Source organism: Dunckerocampus dactyliophorus, chromosome 16 (assembly GCF_027744805.1).
Source record: "Dunckerocampus dactyliophorus isolate RoL2022-P2 chromosome 16, RoL_Ddac_1.1, whole genome shotgun sequence".
Taxonomy (NCBI): domain Eukaryota; kingdom Metazoa; phylum Chordata; class Actinopteri; order Syngnathiformes; family Syngnathidae; genus Dunckerocampus; species Dunckerocampus dactyliophorus.
In genome coordinates, this window is record NC_072834.1 from 3,300,160 (window position 1) to 3,321,039 (window position 20,880).

The window sequence follows — 20,880 nt, forward strand, 5'->3', positions numbered from 1 at the left end:
TATATATATATATATATATATATATATATATATATATATATATATATATATATATATAAATAAATTCTGGTTTATATAAAGATGTGTTCTGAAATGCAAATACAACTTAAATTGTAACCTTTTAACTATTTTTTACATTCTGTGCCTCTCAGTTGAGATAAACCTACCATAAAAAGTTCCCTGTGCATCTCTACCATGACTTTCACAACCTATTATACACGTCTGTCATTAGCTGACATAAAATGCACCAATTATTTGATCAGATCATGTTTAACAGCACACCTCCATCCAGGGAAACAAATTAATAATAATATATTTGCAAAATGTGATAAAGGGACAGTCTCAAAAATACCTACGATGTATTTTTCTCTCCATTTACCACCAAAAGTATAAGAAATTAATTTTAAGATTTTAAGATCTAAATTCTGTGTCCATAAATCCAAATATTTAAAATATTTAGAATAAATATTTAACCCCATCACATTGTATTGCCATTTTGGTTTGTAAATAAAGTTCTGTTTTTTAAGAACAATATAAAAGTTATATACTGTTCGTTTCTTTGTAACAAGGCAAATTTACAAAATCAGCAGATCAAATACTTATTTTGTGTAATTTCGACCCCACTGTGGGGCAACCGTGTTATTTTACTGGCGTGCTTCTTTTATTTTGAAGGCCTGCTTTTACCGGCCACAGGATGTTGGCCGAGAGTCGCCAAGCGGACCGGAAGCTGTGCTGCTTAGGTAGAACCAGAGAGGATTTTAAATACATGGAAGTTAAAATACGGGAAACTATTTAAACGAGATGGCGCCGGGAAAAAATAAAAATAATAACAGTAGTTAAAAACGGGAAGGTTGACAGGTATGGTGCTAGTCTATACACTAATCTCCGATCCACACTCCTTACCACACGGTGGCGGAAATTTCCCAAACTTTAGTGCGAACCGCCATTTCAAATCAGAGAAGAAAAAAAGATGAACGAAAAAAAGGTGGACCCAAGCGTGATTACTTTTCAAGAGTTTAGTTTTGTGCTGTGGTGCTCACCGGCCATGTGACGTTTCGGGTAGGCAGTGAGGATGTTTATAACACTGTGTTACATGTATTTGTGGGTGCGGTTCCATAAATGCTATTCAGTGCTGATCCGCAGCAGACTGTCAGCACTAAAGAGCGACAGAAGCCTGAGCTTCATCCGCTCAGCTTCAGTCAGCGCTATCCCTCCACGCCGGCAAAACCCACTCTCTCCCGAGGACAACATCTTTCTGCAGCTGGGAGACAAGGCAGTCACTTTAACTGACCTTCAGGTACGATGTGTCAAACTTTAGCCGTCACCTCCATGGAGGGCAGCTTACAGTCCCCAATAGGATTTCTGTTCTAGTATGGCTTATTTGTTTCAGACATGCTTTACAAGTCAGATGAAGAATATCACGAGGTTACGTTTGCACAAGTCAACATGTTTGACAAGGCGTAGGAATAAGCAGGACTTATTTATTATTTTGTATGCTGCCATTTTGTGTAAATGTTATCCACTTTCTGAGTGAAGAAAAGAAACAAGACAACAAAGCATCTTTGTTTTGTGTTCTGTACTTTTACCAGGTATGTGATGACCTCATCACATGGACTGTGTTACCAGGAGCATCTGTCGTTTGTGGTCCACAAAGAGAGAATATTTCGTTCATCATAGAAGCTGTGGGACACAGTGGTGCTCACAACATCTCAAATGAGAAAGTAGGCACCACATATTATCAAACAACTTTTGCAATTTTTATTTAGTGTTTTATGGGACAATTTTGCCTCGTTTTTCATGCAGTCTTGATTATCGGGAAATACTGTGCGCAACAAACTAGTCCGTTTCCCTCTACTGTATCATTCTGCAGAATCGAATGCCCAAACAAAGCGGTGACTCACTGTAAACAGGGATTTATTCATTAATATATTTAGAGAAAACATGATAAAATGAAGTCGAGAAATTTGAAGCACGTTCGTACATGGAAAAAGGTCATTCAGTCAGTCTAACACTACTTTCATGACAGGGGCTTTTACTTTTACAGGTGCTGAAGTGGTCAGACGCTTGCATACCGCTGGCTTGCAGCCCTAGCCAGCCATTCCGAGCAGTGGCTCAGGCCAGTGTAGATGACTTCAGTCGCCTGGGTGTAGCTTTTTTAGAGGATCGACTACAACTGGATAAAGGACTCGTGCCTTCAAAGATTGTCCGTATGTGTTTTACATTTTGCTTACCTGTGTGTGTGTGTCTATGTATTTCACAAAAGTGAGTAGTCATCTCACATTTCAGAAACCATTTTGGCTTATACTATAGAAATGACAGGAACACTACCTACACTAAATGGTAGTAGTCAGTGTACAGCTTTTGTGGCAATATAGCTTTACTATCCACTGAAAATTACTCAACATTTTCGTCTAAATAGCTGGCAACATACAAGTGAGTGCCAGGATAATTGGGTCTTGGAATAACTAATATGGAATATTAGTTACAGCATAGAAAACCTGTTTGTGACTTTCAAATACGATTTTTACCATTATTAGAGCCCGGTAGACATGAAATAACACCCCTATAGTCACCTTTACAGTCATATTACCCAATATAGTAGATATAATAAGAGAAAATAAGCCATTTAAGACATAAATAAGACTCGTGCTCCTGTGTGTTCCAATAAATGTGTTCTGGACATATGGACAGGAAGTGACGTCAGAGATTCAGACTTGTGTTTTAGCTGGAGTACAGCCAGAACATTAGCCCGTGTTGTTATGATGATGATGATGATGATGATGACTATCATTATTATGTTATGTTATTATTGTGTCTGTTGTGAGATAAATAATGTTGATAAAAAAATAAAAGCCTGTGGTTGGCATCATCATGGTACTTGTTACTAGTGACACCTAGTGGCCAGTGTAGACTACATTTCATTGATGTCTTGTATTGCCTTAAGCTGTATTTGTATTTTAATTAATTTAGAACATTTTTTACTTGAAAATGCTTAATTTAGGGCAAAAATACATATCATTTGCTTAAATATGCATTTTTTGACTAATATTAGGCCGTAGTCAACCAGGAAACAGCAATCCTTTATTAATTAATTAGTTTTTGAAAAAACGCGATAGTGAGGGAGCAATGTTTGAACCACGATGCAGCGAGGGACTACTGTGTATGTATAGCTAATATTAGATTTTTCCACAGCGATTGTCCTCCACGAATCCACAGTTAGTGACCTGATTCAGCGCCCCGAGGACGCCATAATGCTGTGCCACACCCACCCTGTAAACGGTCAGCGTTTGCCTTGTCACATGATACCACGCCTCCAGCAACCTCAGCGCTGTAACTTACCCCTCACACCTCATGCAGAGAAGAAGTCAGAAGAACGAGGAGCAGGACAAAGCTGCGTCACCCATGATGAAGGTCCTGACTCTGACGAGCACATGGACAGCCATGGGCACCATCTCCATCTGTCCAGCTGTCATGAATGTCTGGAGCTAGAGAACAGCACAATTCTCTCAGTAAAATACGCCTCAGCAGAGAACATTTCAGATTATGACTCCCCCCTACATGTGGACAGTGGGGATGACGCTTTGGATGACTTTGAACATGATGTCAAAAGTTTTATGAGCAAAAGCTGTGTGTCTGACCACGACAACAAACTTCCAAATGTTCTTGTGTACACGAACGGCAGCAAAGAACGTTTTCATGCAGTTCAGCAGGTTTTATCGAAGTGTCTAAACATGGAAAAGTACACTATATATTCCCTGGAGCCACAGCAGGCTTTGAGTGAACCCTGGATGGACAATACAAGGCTCCTGGTACTTGCAGAAGAAGAAGCCCTAACCCCTCAGCTTCACACACAATTTCTGAACTACTTGAGCCAGGGCGGAAGGGTCCTTGGGCTTGCTTCCTCCCTGTGCCCTGCAGGTCTCTCTCTAGAAAAAAGAGATGACTTGTACGGGCAATTGCATCGACTGTGCTTCACACGAGAGGACAACACAGAACTTGAAGTGAGCGTGTTGGCAAGCGGAAAGGTTTTTGTCCGTGATGTCCCTGGGCGGGTAAAATTGGAGCTCTGGGGGGAGCTCAAAGATGGCCCGCATCAAAAGGATGCGGTTATCATCCGTATAACCCATGGAGAGCATGGAGGGGAAGCTGTCATGTGTCAGGTAAAGGTATATCTTTTGATAGTAATGATGGATGATCATTGACATGTTTTATATAAGTGGAAATGGTTGTAAAACAAAAGCAGAAATCAGAGGAAAAAAAATAAAGTGGATCTCATAGGGCCCCACTGACTGAATGTGATGTAGTAGTAGTAGTAGAGTTACAGCAGAGTACTTGGTTTCTTTCTTTCTTTCTATGGTTTCTTATATTGCTTGATCCAGACTTACTTTATGTAATGATACCGTAACTGTTGTTTCTGAGGAATCATGTATATTCCCTGATTGCAGGTACACCTGGAAAAATGTCCCGCAACTGAAGATTTAGCTGATTTACAGATCAACAGTGCAATCCATTACCAAATCTTGGAAGAGATCCTGACGTCTCTGGGCTTTAGTTGCCAGCAAAATCAAACTCCAGCACCAAGTCCAGTTTACCTTCTGGCAACATCTCAGGTGAGGCTTTCAAGAAACGATGGAGGTGTTTTATCAGCAAGATTGCTTGTTGAGCACTTGAACAAGCATGCTTTCCAAACCAATTTAATCAATCAATCAATCAATCAGTCAAGGGCTGGTTTCACAGACAATGCTTTAGCCCAAAACCAGACTAAAATGGTCTTTTGTGTGGGTTGGGTATCGTATAGATATCATCTGATCCCAGTGCCAAATTGATTTTTTATAAACAGTGCCTGAACCCGTACTAACCCTACTAACTACTAAAAAAAAAAAAAGGAAAACATACAAATTGTGTCTATCGCCAGCCATGACTCACGCTCGCCAAAGACTGGGCTGCACTGTTTTTGTTTACTGAGTAAACATGTAACACGATAAACACTTCCTGTCCGGCACGTAATGTGTACCCTGTAGGAAATACGTATGCCTCTGTACCGAAACCAAACATTTCATACTGAAAAATCTGACTACAAATTCATGTACCGTTCCACTAGTATATAAAGTTCAACAATGATTTATAAAAAATAAAGTGCTCAAGTTGTAAACATGTTCTTTGTCTTCCACACAGGAGGCCAAAGAAAAGTTCCTTCAGTGGCTAAACACGCATGCCAATCAAAATGGTCTTGTCACGATGTCAAAGGCGATTCTCAGGATAGCGCCCAGTTCTGAGCTACACAATTGTGCTTTGCAGCATGACCGCTCTCTATTCCTGCTCACCGACTATCCTGAGCCACAGATATGGGAGCACTTCTGTTTGGAAACCTATCGCAGTAACCTGAAAACGAGTCGACTGGGGCATACAATGTTATATGCCGATGTTGTTTCTTCGACCATGGACCTGATTGAAGGGTAACACATTCTATGATTGCATACAAGTGTAATACCATACAAGCATTGAGGCTTTACATAAATGATAACAAATAACACTGTTCCTACCAGGCCTCAATCTCGGCTGGATGGATGGATAGATAGATAGAGAACATGGGTGCACTCCTGATCAAAATCTTAAGACAAGATGAAAAATGACAAGAATACATTTTGCACTGATGTATCTTAAATAGGTTCTAAGCAGAGCTTCAAAATGCAAAAAGAAGAAATTGAGTAAGCAATTTTTTGCAAACAATCATTAAAGTGAAAGGTTGTTCATCAGCTGATGAAACGTTTAAGACCGTAGCTTTAAAAAAAACAACCTGAAACCCTCCTAAAATAGAAAATTTTGTGGCATTGAAGGAGACGAGGCGTTTGAAGACTTTTTTTTTTTTTCTTAAAACCCTTCTCTCTCAGATGCCTGATATTTTGAAGACGTTTCAAATGACTGTCTTACTGCGTCCAACCTCAGCAGCAATGGCGTGCTGCAAGAGGCCTTGTTTATGCAGCTCAACAATCCGACAGCGTTCAAAGAGATGCCTTTGCCATCAAGAGATCATGACAGTGAGAAAACCTGACAGAAAATGACATTGAATCCCCATTTTTGCCATGGCTCCTAGAACCCCAGGTGGATAAATGAGGCGTCTATTTAAAGGAAGGTGTTAAGTGGATAACCCACAGAGCATTGAAATGAGACAGGGTCTATACGAGCTGACATCCATATTTGAGATTACCCTGTCACCAACTGTTTGTGCAGTAAGTGCAAAAGGCCACAGTGTCACATCTGTTGTTCATTACCTTAAACCTATTTAGTGAGCGATATGGATTGTGTAATGCAAATACTCCGTGAAGCTCTGTTTGGGTTTGTTAAAACATCCCAAATATTATGTTAATATTTGTCTCCCTTTTAGGCTTAACCTGCATTTACCAGAGGATGCTGGATTAATATTGATAGCTGGTCAACAAAGTCAAGGCAGAGGTAAGTGGTCTGCACGCACATGACACAGAGTAGTAGTATTAACTGAAATATATGATATAATATTACTGTCAATGATATATTACATAACTGTTGAACATAATGCTCCTGCTTAGAATGTGTAGGACATGTTACGTAATGTTTATTTTCCTAGGTGTCTTTGAATTATATACAATATGCTTATTTTTTCATACAATTATAATTTATTAATAATATTATAATTTTATTATTATATCAGGCACACAAAATATTCACTTTTCTACGTTGTCCAAAGCGTTGTCAATAGCTATTGGCATCACCCTCACTTTTCTTTTGAGTGATTTCTCCCGTGGCAGGTTGAGAGTAAGAATTGCATTACGATCAAGTAAAATGTACTGTATTCTCAAAGTACGGTTCTTTTTATATTCTACTGTTTTTACAAGCTCAGATTTCACAAAAAGCTTCGAAAATATACTTTTAAAGAGCGCCGATCCGGTGCAGGTCCGCAGAGTTTGTTGGCATGTATGAACCGCTACACTCCAATGATAAGACGACCCATCTTTTTCTGTTTTCTAAGGGAAAAATATGGTCTTATATTTCGGTCAATACGGTATATTTCACATAATGAAATTGGCCACAAAAACAGTGGTTTAGACATTAAAGAATGTGTGTTCAGTTATTTTGGGGGCACAGTGATTTCACCAAGCTGTACACTGGCTACTTTACATTGTATCAAAGTGTCATTTTTTTCCAGTGTGTCCCCAGAAAAGATATATATATGTAATATATGTATATAGTTTGACTAATTGATCTTAACTCCTGCTGCAGGCAGGGGAAAAAATGCCTGGCTCAGCCCTGTGGGATGCGCCATGTTCACACTCTGCGTGCAAGTGAAGTTATGCTCCAGGCTGGGACAGAAGATTTCCTTTCTGCAACACCTGGTGGCTCTCGCTGTAATTGAAGCTGTGCGCACACTTCCTGGATACCAGGTATCATTTTACACATGACGTAGCCAGCTGTCTCGTCACTAGTGGACAATGGGGCCTTTCTACCACATTGGCTGACACCTGCTGCGTTATATTTTTGAGTGTATACAGTATATTTTCTCAGGACATCGACCTGAGGGTAAAGTGGCCCAATGACATCTACTACAGCAACCTGGTGAAGCTTGGAGGAGTCCTAGTGACTTCTACTGTAATGGGGGCAACCTTTCATCTGCTAATAGGTAACAACGTCTTCTTCTGTGTTTCTACTGTGTTTCTATTCCCTCATATTTACCACTGCTGGTTCCTCTACACTGAGCTGTTGCATTTGAAGTGTGCTTTTACAAAGTTTGCTGTTTTGTAATGGATTTTTGAAAAAATAAGCGCAGGTTTTCTTACTTTCACACGACAGAGAGCAGTGATTTCCCTCCCATTAGCCTCTTTTCCATGAAAAGTTCCTGGTAACTATAGTTCCTGGAACTCTTGTGGCCCTGTGTGGTTTGCCTTTCCACTGCACTTTAAAGCTCAGGGTATTCTATGCAAATCAGGGTGATGATGTACGGGAGTTACATATACAGTGTACAGTGGCATAATATACTGTACAATGCCCACCCCCAAAAAGGTAGTTATGTATGTTTTAATTTTTATTTTCTATATAGCGCCAGATCAAAACAGACGTAATTGAATGAATACTCTGTTTTGTGCCCCAGGCTGTGGCTTCAATGTGAGCAACAGCGACCCAACAGCGTGCATCAATGACCTCATCCAGCAGTATAACATTCAGCACAATTGCAACCTGCAGCCCCTGAGCTGTGCACAGCTTATTGCTCGAACTGTAAGCTGCCTGGAGGCCCTCATGGACCGCTTTCAACAAGGGGGCCCAGAAGCAGTCCTTCCAATGTACTACAAGAGATGGCTTCACAGGTGAGTGCCCCAGACACTCCTGCAACTTGATTTAGTAGTTGCAATTTTTGTGCAATGATCAAATCACAGACTACACCAACGAGACAGTAGACACGACGGGCCGTTGGAACAGCAAGGGTTAAGAAGTATTTCTACTGTAGTACCTGTATGTAAAAATGTTTAAGTTTCCTGAGCCAGTGAATTTCTTGTTTTTGGTTTCAGCGGTGCTCAGGTGCGTTTGTGGAGTGAGGATGGACTCGAAGCGGAGGTGGTGGGTCTGGACAGTAACGGCTTTCTTCAGGTCCACAGCAAGGAGCAGGGCATCGTTTCAGTGGAGTCTGATGGAAACTCTTTTGATATGATGAAGAACCTGGTGGTCATCAAGCAGCATTAGGATCAAACACATTTATCTCTTTACGTACAGTACGTAATATTTTCTTGTACACACAGGGCAGGATGTTTTATTGACATTCCATGTTATGTATTACTCATATAGGTGACCAATATGCTTCTGTGACAGGTCTGACAAATTCGTTTTTCACTAATGACAATGATAGCCAATCCTTTAGTGCAGGGGTGTCCAATCTGCGGTCCAGAGGCCATTTACGGCCCGTGGCAGTTTATTTATTTGGCTCTCAGCACATTCTAAAAATATGATGAAACAAGAAAAAAAATAAACAGCAAAAATGGAAAAAAGAACAATAATTGTACAAGAATAAAAACAACATATATGAGAGTAAAGTAATAATATTAACAGGAAAAAATAGCATGAAGTGGAAATATTAAAGACTATTGTTTGACTAATTATCTGTGTTTTATAAAAAAATAATTGCATTTGTGGTCTTCCCTGCTCAATATCACGTGTGCACTTTTAGTGGACAACTAATTTCTTACATATTTTAATAGACAACACTGAAAAAATACAATGTAGTCAGTGTAGTGCTTGTGTAAGAGTGTGTGCATTTACTATCTTCTCAAAATAACTCAACACACAACCATTCATGTCCAAACCGCTGGCAACAAAAGAATACAACTCTAAGGGACAGTGTCCAAATTTCCAAGATTTGGTGTGGATACCAGTGTTTTCCAGCACTGCCTTAACTTTCTTGGGCATTGTACAAGCTGTGCACTGGCAACCTTACATTGTATCAAAGAGTAGTTTCTTTAGTGTTGTCCCGTGAAAATATATAATAAAACTAGGGGTGTCACAAGATCTCGCCAGATTAAAACATGACTTTGCGTTTCTCTCGGTGAGTGGAGGCGTGGCCGCTACCATACACACAGAAGAGTGTAACGTAGTAGAAATTAAGTCAGTAGATTGCACTGTATTGTCATATTTTTTTATATTTTATCATTGTACTTTTCTTAAAAGTAATGTTAAAATTTAGTCTTGTTCTCGTTAAGCCAATCTCGTGCATTGTCTTGTGTCATGAGCTCAGTGTCACGTGACACCCCTAAATAAAATATTTGCAGAAATTAGAGTTGTGTACTCACTTTTGTGCACAGGTACAGAACATGCAGTACATGACAAAACCACAAACTCACCCCACTGGAATATAGTGTTGTAACATAAACGTGTAGTGAGAAGAACGGCCTGAAGAGGTCAGCAATGAGTCAAGTCAGAAATGCGTCTCGTCTGCCAAATACAAGAAGAAGAAAAACGAAGAAGAAGAAGGAGGACACGGAAGCAGAATAGTCGTACACAGCAGTTATCCAAACACAGGCAACTACATTTTTGCCTAGAAGCAGGTAAACCTGTTTTTTTCCATTTTATGCTGACTCAAAATAACACGGCAACCACTAAGTTTGGACACAACGTTTACACTCGACGAGGCAGTTAATGCGTCATCATTATGCGACGGTAAATATTTAATAACGTGCTATTGTTTGATTTTAATAGATAGCAATCAGACTGAAAGAGCTGCGTGTGTAACTGATAGAAATATTAAATACCACACGTCGCCATATCCATTCGTTTATTGCACTATACTTAAAGAGCGTACGACCTACTTAAGTGGTTCCGTTTTGTTTTGTAAACATTTTCGTTGTCAAAATGTTTGCCGTCCTCACGGACCTGCGAAAAGGACTGAACACGCATTCAATACGCATTGACATTTTAGCTGTTTAGTTCGTTACCGGGAATACGTAAAAACTACAGCACTGATTTGCATTGACTTTGTGGCTAGACAAAGCAACAACCCAATACATTTTAGTGCGTCTGGAAATAAAAATGTTAATATACCAAGTTTAAAGTAGAAATTTCGCCCGTCGCCCATTGGTCCAAATGCAAATGGTGATGATATAGAGATTGTAAACGGGACGGTCATTTTTACAAGTTAGCTAAATAGCCGTTCACCCACGTCCCAAACGGCTACCTACCACTTCTTCACATCTATTACTGCTAATTTATTCATACCACGTATTTGACATTTACTTGTTGGAACATATGTCATATGTGTTACATTTTGTCATTGAACACTTGCTCACTTCCTGTGTTCAGTTGTCCCATTTTCTAATAGGGAGACAACGGAATATACAATTTTCTAATCGGGGAGAAAGGAATAGACAATGTGCAGCACCTGATAGATAGAAACAAAATGATAAGTAGAATACATAAGAGGAATATTCGAAAAATAATAACTAGTAAAGAGGCTGAAGGCTAATAAACAATAAAAACTGGAGTAAAAAAATGGACAGAAACATTGTATAATCTATAAATTGCATTGTCATAAGCATCACCACCAACAGTTCTGTGGTCTGCTATTGTTTTCTGGCTGAGAAGTGAGATTCCCACCACTTAAATTCGGAGATCAAGGAATGGAACTTTTGTGAATCTGTGGCATAATGAATGACTACATTGATCACAAGTGGTATTTTACAGCTGCTGAGATGAGGTGCCTGAGCATCCCTAAAAAGGGTCTGAATGTGCCCGTGACCGGGAATGATTGAAGTTTCCGTAACCTACCCAGTTCATTTGAATATGCTTTTCTTTCTTGTAGCGGATGCCGGCCTTCGATCCACAATGATTTCACATGGTTTTAGGAGCAGCAAAAAGGACTTTACCTTTGGTCCTTGGAGAGTGACGACTGCAAAAAACCATATAATGAAATCCAAAGACATTGAACGGTGAGCTGTAACTCTTTGTTACTAGTAGGGTAGGGCGATGATTTTCATATACCTGTATAAATTCTTCCAATAATAAGAAAATGACTTAGACCGGTATAAATGATCATTTTAAACGGAAAAAAGCGGTGCTGATGATATGTTTTTCCTGCGACTGCGCACCGCGGCGCACTCTATTGAGACATTGGTGCCTCACGTGTCACGCGACAATAGGCATCACTTCTAGCTTCATTCATTCCTCTATTTGAAAGGGACCTACAAGATGTTGAAATCCAGAAATGAAAGGTAAGGCTATGTCATCTCGCAGCTCCAGAAAGAGAATGCACAAAGAGCAGGAAAGAGGCATAAACTAGACAAAAAGGAGGGACGGGACAGTGTGGGAGAGGGAATTACTGACTAGAAGGCATCGTTTTGGGCATTATGATCACGTAATAACAGAAAGTCGCAAGGAAGATCCAAGAGGCTATAGAAATTACTTGAGAATTCCCCCCCGACTTGCTCCAGGAGGGGTGGAAAAATGAACCCACACGCTGAGACACACTTTGATATGCATCGCCCGCATTGTTTAGGCAAAGGTTGCGGTGCGTTCGTGGTGCCGTTTGTTTACTTATTGGCAGGCAAAATTGCGTACAACTGTGGGGACGAAATGCATGCAAGTGTAAACGAGGCCTAAGAGCTTGAGTGTGTGTCCAGTTTAAGTCCGTGTGGACTGAGCTACTGCTGTACCCTAATTAAAGGGGAGAATGGTGTAGCAAAAATGAAGGCATATGAAAAGATGCATCTTTAGTCGTAACAGTAACATTTTGACCCACAGAAATCCAGACCTGCCAACATGTACACATTTTCTGTGCCTTTTGACGCTTGAATACGCTTGTACGCTTCGCTGCGCTCAGGTTCACATTTTATTATTGTTATCCGGTTTCAGTTTCCTTGTTCAGTCTCTGCTCGTAGCGTGCTCCTCCTTGAGCTGAGGCGACCCTGACCATTTAGGCTGTGATTGGTCGGAACATTGTTTAGAACATTATTTCCTGTTTGTATACGATTTTCTCAGAGGGCGGACCCTTCCGCAAATGCCTTCTCCTCCGATTTTGACTCCACTGACTGTTGTCACGCATCGATTACTTTTAGCAGCAACTTAATCACCATCGTTTAATCTTCGTTTGCTCGGGACAAAGGAATTTTTCCTCAACGTTGGCAGGTTTGGAAATCTACCAAACACACGTTTCCGGATTTGTTGTTGTTTTTTGTTTAGATGCTTTTTGTTTGTGTTCTAGATTAACCGAAGAGATGAATTTACCCTCCCTCCCAGAAATGTTATTTGGCGACAACATCCTGCGCATCCAACACAGCAACGGCTTTGGCATTGAATTCAATGCCATTGATGCCCTAAAGAGAGTAAACAAATCAGAGCACACCGTCAAAGTGGCTTGTGCTCAACAATGGCAGGAGAGCAGGTAAGATGTTCACAACATGGATCAAAACATGAAGATATAGATATATAGATCAGTTTCCCAAACTTTTATTCCGTTTTTATTGGGTTACCGAAATAATATGAATTCATAAAATGTCACAAAAATGTCCAACCTGTTGTGTCAGCGTTTCACATACATTGTCTTTGTCGTCATCATTGGTACTTACCAGAGATGTATGGGGGGGGGAAATCCTACTTTACTTTGTATTTAAAGAGTCATCTCCAATGTTGGTATGCAAAAGTGAATTTTCCACCGCTTGTTGTTTAGTTTTACCCCGCATGTGCACCTCTGCTCATGATGTCAAAACAAACATATTTTTCACCCTGGAAAACGTATCAAAAGCCCCAAATGAATAACATTTATGACAATGATGTGAACTTCTGAACACAACTGTCCAGTCAGTTAGAGACTGATGTGCCCAATAGCACGAGTATGACTTAATTGACTTTCAGTGATACTATCTAGTGCCACTGTCAGGATTATTAAGCAAAAATACCTTTTGATTTTCTTCTAGAGCTGTTTCTGAACAGTCCCAAGATGTGGTGAGGCCGTATGACTGGACATTCACCACAGATTACAGAGGGACCCTGATTGGAGAGGAAATGCAAATGAAGGTGTGTTGATGTCTGATCTTGTCTTGTCTGACACTTCTCTGGGGTGGTGGTCCCCCTTTCCAAGAAGAGTGGCCAGAGGTTGTGTTCCAACTACTTGTTTGGCTCTGTTTATCATTTTTATGTATAGAATTTGTAGGCAGAGCCAAGGCTTTGAGGATGTCCAGTTTGGGGGCCTGAGGATCTTGTCTGCTATTTGCGGATGACAGTTGAGGTGGCTCGGGCATCAAGTCCAGATGCCTCCCGGACACCTCCTGGTGAGGTGTTCCGGGCATGCCCAGCTGGGAAGAGGCCCCAGGGTAGACATAGGACACACTGGAGGTTGATTATGTCTCACAGCTGGCCTGAGAATGCCTCTGTGTCGCCCTGGTGGAAGTGGAGGAGGTGACCGCAGACCGGGAAGTCTGGGCTTCCCTACCTTGTTGTACATATCACTAAAGTCTTGATCTGAACATACTAACATGCTCTACTTGTACCCTTTGTTGTGTTTCTGTCTGACTGATCCAAAGGTGACTGAGACGACAGAAAGAATTAACTTGGAGAAGCTGAGAGCCCGTGAACAGATCGTGTTCTTTGATGAGATTCTTCTGTTTGAGGACGAACTGCATGACCACGGGGTCTCAATGATAAGTGTGAAAATTGTTAGTGTTGCCTTCATAGTCTTGTCCCATGTCACTTGATCATATGATCAAATATTGCATGCTGTTGTGTAGGGCTGCACGATTTCTGCAAAAAATGTGAATCTCGATTTTCTTGCTTAGAATTGAGATTGCAGTTTTTGGATTGATTCATTATCACTAGCAAGAAGCTAATAGGGCTTGGCCTTGTCAAGTTAAGAGACTCTAGAATCTTCAGTGGGGGTCACTTTTATCGAATCCTGTGCTGTTTTTGGAAGTTTACCCCTCCAAAACGACCATCATTTTTCTGGTAGGTTTAGTTGAACAGATTGGGCTTCCAGCATGACAATGACCCAAAATCCACGGCCAAGACAACAAAGGAGGGGCTCAAGAATCGCATTAAGATCCAAAAGTAGCCAAACCTGTCACTGGATGTTAGTCTGTGGAGAGGGCTGAAACTTCAGTGTCAACGACAGTCTTGAAACCTTTAGGATTTGGAGAGGATCTGAAAGAGGGGTGCACCAAATCCCTCCTCAGATGTGTGCAAACCTCCAAATAAGACCAAATAAGAGAATCATCTCACATAAGTACGTTTTGCTTGGGGATCAAATACCTATTCCCCTCAATCAATTCAAAATTCATTTATCACATGAATTTGATCAAAATTAGTTTCTATATATATATAGATACTGTATATATAATTTTTTCCCTCACTATACAGTTGCACCTGAATGTATCATTTTGACCCTGTGTTGATTAGGAAATAAAAACAAATCAAAGCTTTTAATTCTTCTTTTGAAATCATTGAAAATGTACATGATGTAATCATTCCACCCAGGAAAATGAGTGTGATTGTCGTGAGTGGCTAAGGTAGACGAGAGCAAATGCCAAATCAGTTGTCAATTAATTGTCTCTCCCTTGCAGTCAATGCAAAGCATTGCTAGTTAAACGTTTTGTCGCAGTCTAATATGCAAATATAATGTGTGTGTGTGTGCGATACAGAGAGTGATGCCCACCAGTTTCTTCTTGTTGCTGCGGTTTTTCCTACGAGTGGATGGTGTGATGATAAGAATACATGATACCCGACTATATCATGAGGTAATTGTATTTACATAAGGCTGAAGAAAATGCAAAACTTACTGCTTTCAATGCTGATTAGAAGGTTTATGCTTTCATAAACATCACATACAGTAAGTATCCATTGTTGTGACCTTTTATGCTTCTGTCACTGATTCCAGGCTGGAAAGAACTACATGTTAAGAGAGTTCTGCAAAAGGGAAAGCAACATAACAGAACTGAAGGTAAGCTTTGTCAAGTGATTCAAAAAAAGTCACATAATAAATGTTACAGGCTGATTTATTGATGTGTCAATTAAGTTGATGCCAAATGACAGTAAAATAAAAAGTGTAGTGACGCCACTTTAGCCTCAGCTTTGACCGTCGTCAGTGGAACGTCTAAGTCTAACACAATCGATTCTGAGTTGGCCTCCACTTAGTTTGCATTTCAAAATCACAGAGTTGACATGACGTCACACACCCAACCCCGACAAAGGGCTGAGAACGGGGGTGTCCAAAGTGCGGCCCAGGGGCCATTTATACAAGTATAAGAATGAAGTAATTCATAAATGATCGCTGTTTTGTGGTTGACTATTAGTCAACAAATATTGACAGACAAGTCATGTGTAGTATTCTGGTCACTATGCGTCAGTAATAAACAGGTTTTCTATGCTCTAACTATGATAATATTCCATGGAAATTCACTTCAGTTGGGTCTGGAACCAATTAACCGCGATAAAGGTGGGTCGACTCTATTCCTTAACACTTCAACACCGGTGCTCAATTCCAACACGCTACATGTAACTCCAACTCGCAAACATGTCTCTCTGTCCTCCTCGGAAGTCACTCTCCACCACGCTACAGCGAGGTGCATTCACAGTTACTCACAGTCATTGGACGTCAGTGAATACTAATGAAGTTCCTTCATGCAATCTTTTGTTTTATACACCAAAGAGAGCAGTGGCTAAGATGGCCCAATTTAATTGTGTAGGATAGAAGTGTGGTATCGCTGTTGTACTTTTCTTACTGTGCTGCATTTGAAAATTACAATACTGTTCTAAATACCTGCAACCCCAGCCTCTAGCCTTTGCAGACATTGCAAAGACACAGACAAACTGTTATAGTGCCAAGTATGTTTTAGCTTGATTTCAATATTCAGCTCATTAGTAGCTGTTAATAAACATCTCGTATGTTAAATATACTGTATATAGCCATGGCCATGGCCTGGCATCTATTGCTGTTAATAAAATACTGTGAAAGTCAGCATATTTCAGACATATGCAGTTGCAAATGGTGATTCATCATGATAATTAATTTGTAAACTGTGATTAATATGATTAATAATTCATAATTTGACAGCCCTTTCTCTTTGAATATGTATACATGGGTTTTTACAAAATAAAAAAATGAAGTACATACAATGAAGTCATTACAATATTGCACTATCCCTCAGTCTTCACTGCTGTTGGGTCTCCTTCACTTACTCAGCCCCTGCTTTCCCCCCAAGCTACACGCCAGTAGACAGACGAGAGTACCGCTCACCCAAGTTGCACCAAGGTCCAGCTATAGGTATTGTTTTCTCTTTGCTGTCACCTGTTGGCTTCTGTGACGGCATTAGAAAACATATCACACTTAGTAGGGTGTTTCTATCCATCCTCACTGACTTGAAGTCTCACGAGTCTTGCTGCACTTTTGCAGCTGCGGCTTGAGTTGTGGGTTTTTGTGCAAGATAGATAGACAGAGGCATATTTCCTTTTGTACGTCACTCCCTCCCAACTGTTCAACTTTAGAGGTTCCACGGTAGCATCTTTTTCAATGTTTTTTCTGCAATCAAGATTTGAAAAATTATGCAGAGAGAGAGAGAGAGAGAGAGTACTGAAAGCATGTTTTTCCTTTGTCCTTCAGAGCGTCCCTGCTTCACTCTACACAGATCCTAATGAGATCGCTCAACATTTAACCTTAAAGCTAAGAGAGTGTGAGAAGTTGGAGCTTCCTGAGCAGGAGGCCGTCAATGAAGACCTTCAGTGAACAGTATATTTATTTTGTATGTCGCATGATAAACTCCACATGTAATCATAGTTAATAATAGCTTCCTCCTGCTCCATGGTTGCCATGGTTCGTTATGCATGTGTTTGTGTTGTTGCTTCCCACTTGAAATTTTCTATTTGATGGATGATAAACTCAAAAACAAATAAATGTTTTGTACATTTCTTCAAGTATGTAATTGAACTGTGGAACGGGGGTGATTGGCTTGACGAAACACTCACACACGTGCACAGCGTTGCCAATGTTAATGCGATCTCTCCTCTACAGTTACTTTTGGGTGAGGTGTCGGGGGGGCTTGAGAGGCATGGGGGCACTCTAATATATACTACTGTATATAGCTGGGTTGTCCAAAGTGTGGCCTGGAGGTCATTTGTGGCACATTCTAAAAATATAATTTAACAAGAAAACTTAAAAAAAAAAAATAAATAAAAAAAAAACACACAGCAAAAATTTATAAATCAGCAATAATTTTACAAGAATAAAGTCACAATATTAAGAGAAAAAAGTTGTCATCAATTTTTTTTATTTTTATGAAAATAATGTACTACAAAGACAAATAACAGCACTTAAATCGTATGAAGTTGAAATATTAAAGACAAAAGAACATTTTATAAGTCATAATATGAGAAACAAGCACAACAACAAAGTTTTAATTTATGGAACATTTGATTGCGGAAAGAATTCTGATGTTACAATAATAAAGTCAACATTTGGAGAATAAAGTCATAATTAAGGGAAGAAAATTTACAAGAAGAAGGTTCAAAGTAGTTGGAAATTAAAAAAAAACCAGCAGAAATGGAAAAAACAACAGTAATTTTAGGAAGAAAGTCAAACTATTAATAGAAAAAAGTTGTAATCTAACAAGAAATGTTAAAATTTTTATGAGAATAACGTAATATGAGAAAAAAAATACTGGCATTTGCAATATTAAAGAATATAAAAATCTAAAAGTTGCAATATCACAGAAAAAATAATTTTTTTAAGTTGTAATATGAAAAACAAAACAACAAAAAAATTTACATTTTTGGAAAATCTGGTTGCGTAAAAAGTTGTAATATTACAAGAATAAAGTCAATGTATTATGGGAATAAAGTAACAATTACGAGAAGAAAGTTTACGAGAAGAAAGTTGAAATAGTTGGAAAACGTAAAAGAACAACAGCAGAAATGGAAAAAACAGGAACATGAAGTCAAAATATTTAGAGAAAACAGTGGTATTCAATTTTACGTGAATAAACTGGAAAAATGTCATTTTAGTAGCATAAAGTCAAAATATTAAAGAAAAATATGTTATTTTTTTAAACGTCGTAATATGAGAAACAAAACAAAATAAAGTTGCATTTTTTTTTTAATTAGGTTTGGGAAAAAGTTATAATATTTTGGAAATAAAGTCATACTATTATGAAAATTGAATTTACAAAGATTGTTTATGGAGAATGTTTAAATATTTGGAAAATTAAAAAAAAAACAACAGCAGCAAAATGGGAGGAAAAAAGCAAAGAGGGAAGTTCATACTAATAAAAGGCTCTCTCACCTTTTATCACAAAGCCGACATGCTGTTTTTTTCTTGAAATATATACAGTTTCTTAGCATTTCTACATGTGTTGGTTTACAAAATATCAAAGTGGCCCTTGCATCCTTTCCTTTTTCAGTATGTGGCTCTCTGTGGAAAAGGTGTGGACACCCCCGGCTTAGGCCTTAGAGGCACATGCGTGCAGCGCAGTGAGTTTCGCTGTTAGAGTTCGTGGAGCTCCCCAACAAATTTGTCCACAGTTATAGTAAGAAGGAAGAGCAATCTTGCACATGTGAAACCATCGGCCAGTGCCTGAAACATGGCCCTCAGTAACTTTGGTAACAACCCTGGTATACAGTATACTGTACTGTACCACACCTACATGTTCAAGGTTGGCAGGTCTGTTGGCGTCTTTATTCATGCTTGAGCCACGCTGGTGCCAGCAGCTCATGCAGTGGTTTGGGTTTGTACGGATAAACACCACAGGTTCTCAATAGTGTTTCAAATAGGAGGGGTGTGAAAAAAATTCTGTCCCCTAGTGGGGGCAAGACCGAAAATAATTGAGAACCACTGTTCTAAAGTATTATGATTAACTGACAAGTGTGTATTGCTTTTTGTCTTTAGCATTTTTGATCCGGGACAACCCTAAAAGCAGACATGGATTTTGACTGCAAAGACTCCGTCGCTGCTCAGTACGATAGATTGAAGTCGACAGTGGTAACAATAATTGAATGTACAATTTATATACACTCGATGAGCGTGAATGTCATCCATTTAGGCTTTCATTGATTTATTTGAAGCTGGTTCTTTTATTGACGCTGTAGTGTTAAACAATGTCTTTTTAGGCTGGAAAGACTACCGGCTAACAGTGTTTCCCCAGCCAGTACACACTTCTTGGCCCCAAAAAAATGGTCACACACTCTAATATTTGGTCAGAATAATTTGAACATCTTTTGGAGTCTTTCTACTGCTTTCTATTAAAGTTTGAAATGTAACTGTAGAGGAGGGAGCGTAGTGCGGTGGGCCACTGTGCGCGCGGGCACGTGTACGTGTTTGTGACGGTATTCGTAAGCCCCCCCCACCACAAAGCTGTAAACCAAGGAGAAACACCGAGCTACCTTGGTCACTATCATGACCACTAAGGAGAAGTTCTAATCGGCGTATCCTTGTCAAGCTAAAAGGCATTCTAGAAGATGAAGGTATGCATATATCTGAGACTGTATGTATAACTTTTACCTTGTGTGGATGAGACAATAGTCCAAATAAATTCAAACTTTCGCCCAATTCTTGTTTTGTGGTTTCTGGACCCAAATTAATAACATTCATACTCTTGAGGAGTATTCTGCAAAGCGAGTTTAGTGGGTTAGTGAGCTGTGTTAAGTCGAAAGCCGGACTTGCGTGTTCAGCGAAGGTAGCGCTCTTTTAAAGCAGTTGTATCACCATGGCAACTTGGGCTGAACTCATAACCTGGTCGCGACCATGTTATGTCCGTGCTTTCAGCTTAAAATCAGCTATGAAAGTGCCACTCTTTCACTGTTTAACTAATTCGGAGATGACCTCACCGTTTATTGAGAACCTACGAGGTTCCTGGGGGGACATGGAGAAAATAACATTTGAAAAAAGAGCATTCCCTGATGATGTTATCCATCTATAAGAGATATAGATTTTCAGACGAGGGAATACGCTAGATGTGCTCACACGAGCACCAGGAATAAAATGCAATATGCCCGAAGTCAGCTGGGATCGGCTCCAGCATGCCCCCGCGACCCTAATGAGGAGAAGTGGCATAGAAGATGGATGGATGGATGAATTACTAATAATTAGACGAACATTAGCAGACGTAAACGTCACTGCAGTTCTTGCGTGAGTACTCACATCAACACTGCCATCTAGTGGTCACAGCGAGATAGTCACAACAAGAAGACATAATTCCAAGATAAAATACTTTTGTGCTCCAATTAATTTTTTAATGGATAAGAGTTAAAATGTCAAGGTTGCGCAATGTTGAGCGTTGATAAATGAAAAAAACTAGTAGGGTATACCGGTAGTTAGTATAATAAATCAGTGTTAACTTGCCGATTACATGCTCAGCATTGTTCTGTCAGCGGTCCTTCCTCGCTCTGTTGGCG

The 20,880-nt window shown here is 39.7% G+C and overlaps 2 protein-coding genes across 9 annotated transcripts; both read left to right on the forward strand.

Moving 5' to 3' along the window:
• Positions 1–790: 790 nt before the first annotated feature.
• hlcs (holocarboxylase synthetase (biotin-(proprionyl-CoA-carboxylase (ATP-hydrolysing)) ligase)) lies at positions 791–9,762 on the forward strand. Of its 4 annotated transcripts, XM_054755664.1 has the most exons (12): positions 791–1,297; positions 1,590–1,721; positions 2,045–2,207; positions 3,193–3,279; positions 3,358–4,160; positions 4,446–4,610; positions 5,176–5,456; positions 6,386–6,453; positions 7,258–7,418; positions 7,540–7,654; positions 8,123–8,336; positions 8,538–9,762. In XM_054755664.1, the coding sequence occupies exons 1-12, from the start codon at positions 1,073–1,075 to the stop codon at positions 8,707–8,709; spliced, it is 2,586 nt and encodes an 861-aa protein (XP_054611639.1). In that variant the 5' UTR covers positions 791–1,072; the 3' UTR covers positions 8,710–9,762. The 4 variants fall into 4 exon arrangements, with proteins under 4 accessions (XP_054611639.1, XP_054611638.1, XP_054611640.1 ...); XM_054755663.1 differs by having other exon boundaries at positions 3,193–4,160; XM_054755665.1 differs by lacking the exon at positions 1,590–1,721 and having other exon boundaries at positions 3,193–4,160.
• Positions 8,619–20,458, forward strand: tiprl (TIP41, TOR signaling pathway regulator-like (S. cerevisiae)). Of its 5 annotated transcripts, none has more exons than XM_054755671.1 (8): positions 8,619–8,738; positions 11,315–11,441; positions 12,713–12,892; positions 13,425–13,524; positions 14,031–14,162; positions 15,141–15,236; positions 15,377–15,439; positions 17,099–17,389. In XM_054755671.1, exons 2-8 carry the CDS (start codon positions 11,338–11,340, stop codon positions 17,219–17,221), a joined length of 798 nt encoding a protein of 265 aa, XP_054611646.1. In that variant the 5' UTR covers positions 8,619–8,738; positions 11,315–11,337; the 3' UTR covers positions 17,222–17,389. The 5 variants fall into 5 exon arrangements, with proteins under 5 accessions (XP_054611646.1, XP_054611644.1, XP_054611642.1 ...); XM_054755669.1 differs by lacking the exons at positions 8,619–8,738; positions 17,099–17,389 and adding exons at positions 9,844–10,064; positions 19,376–20,458; XM_054755667.1 differs by lacking the exon at positions 8,619–8,738 and adding an exon at positions 9,847–10,064.
• The last annotated feature ends 422 nt before the right edge of the window (positions 20,459–20,880 follow it).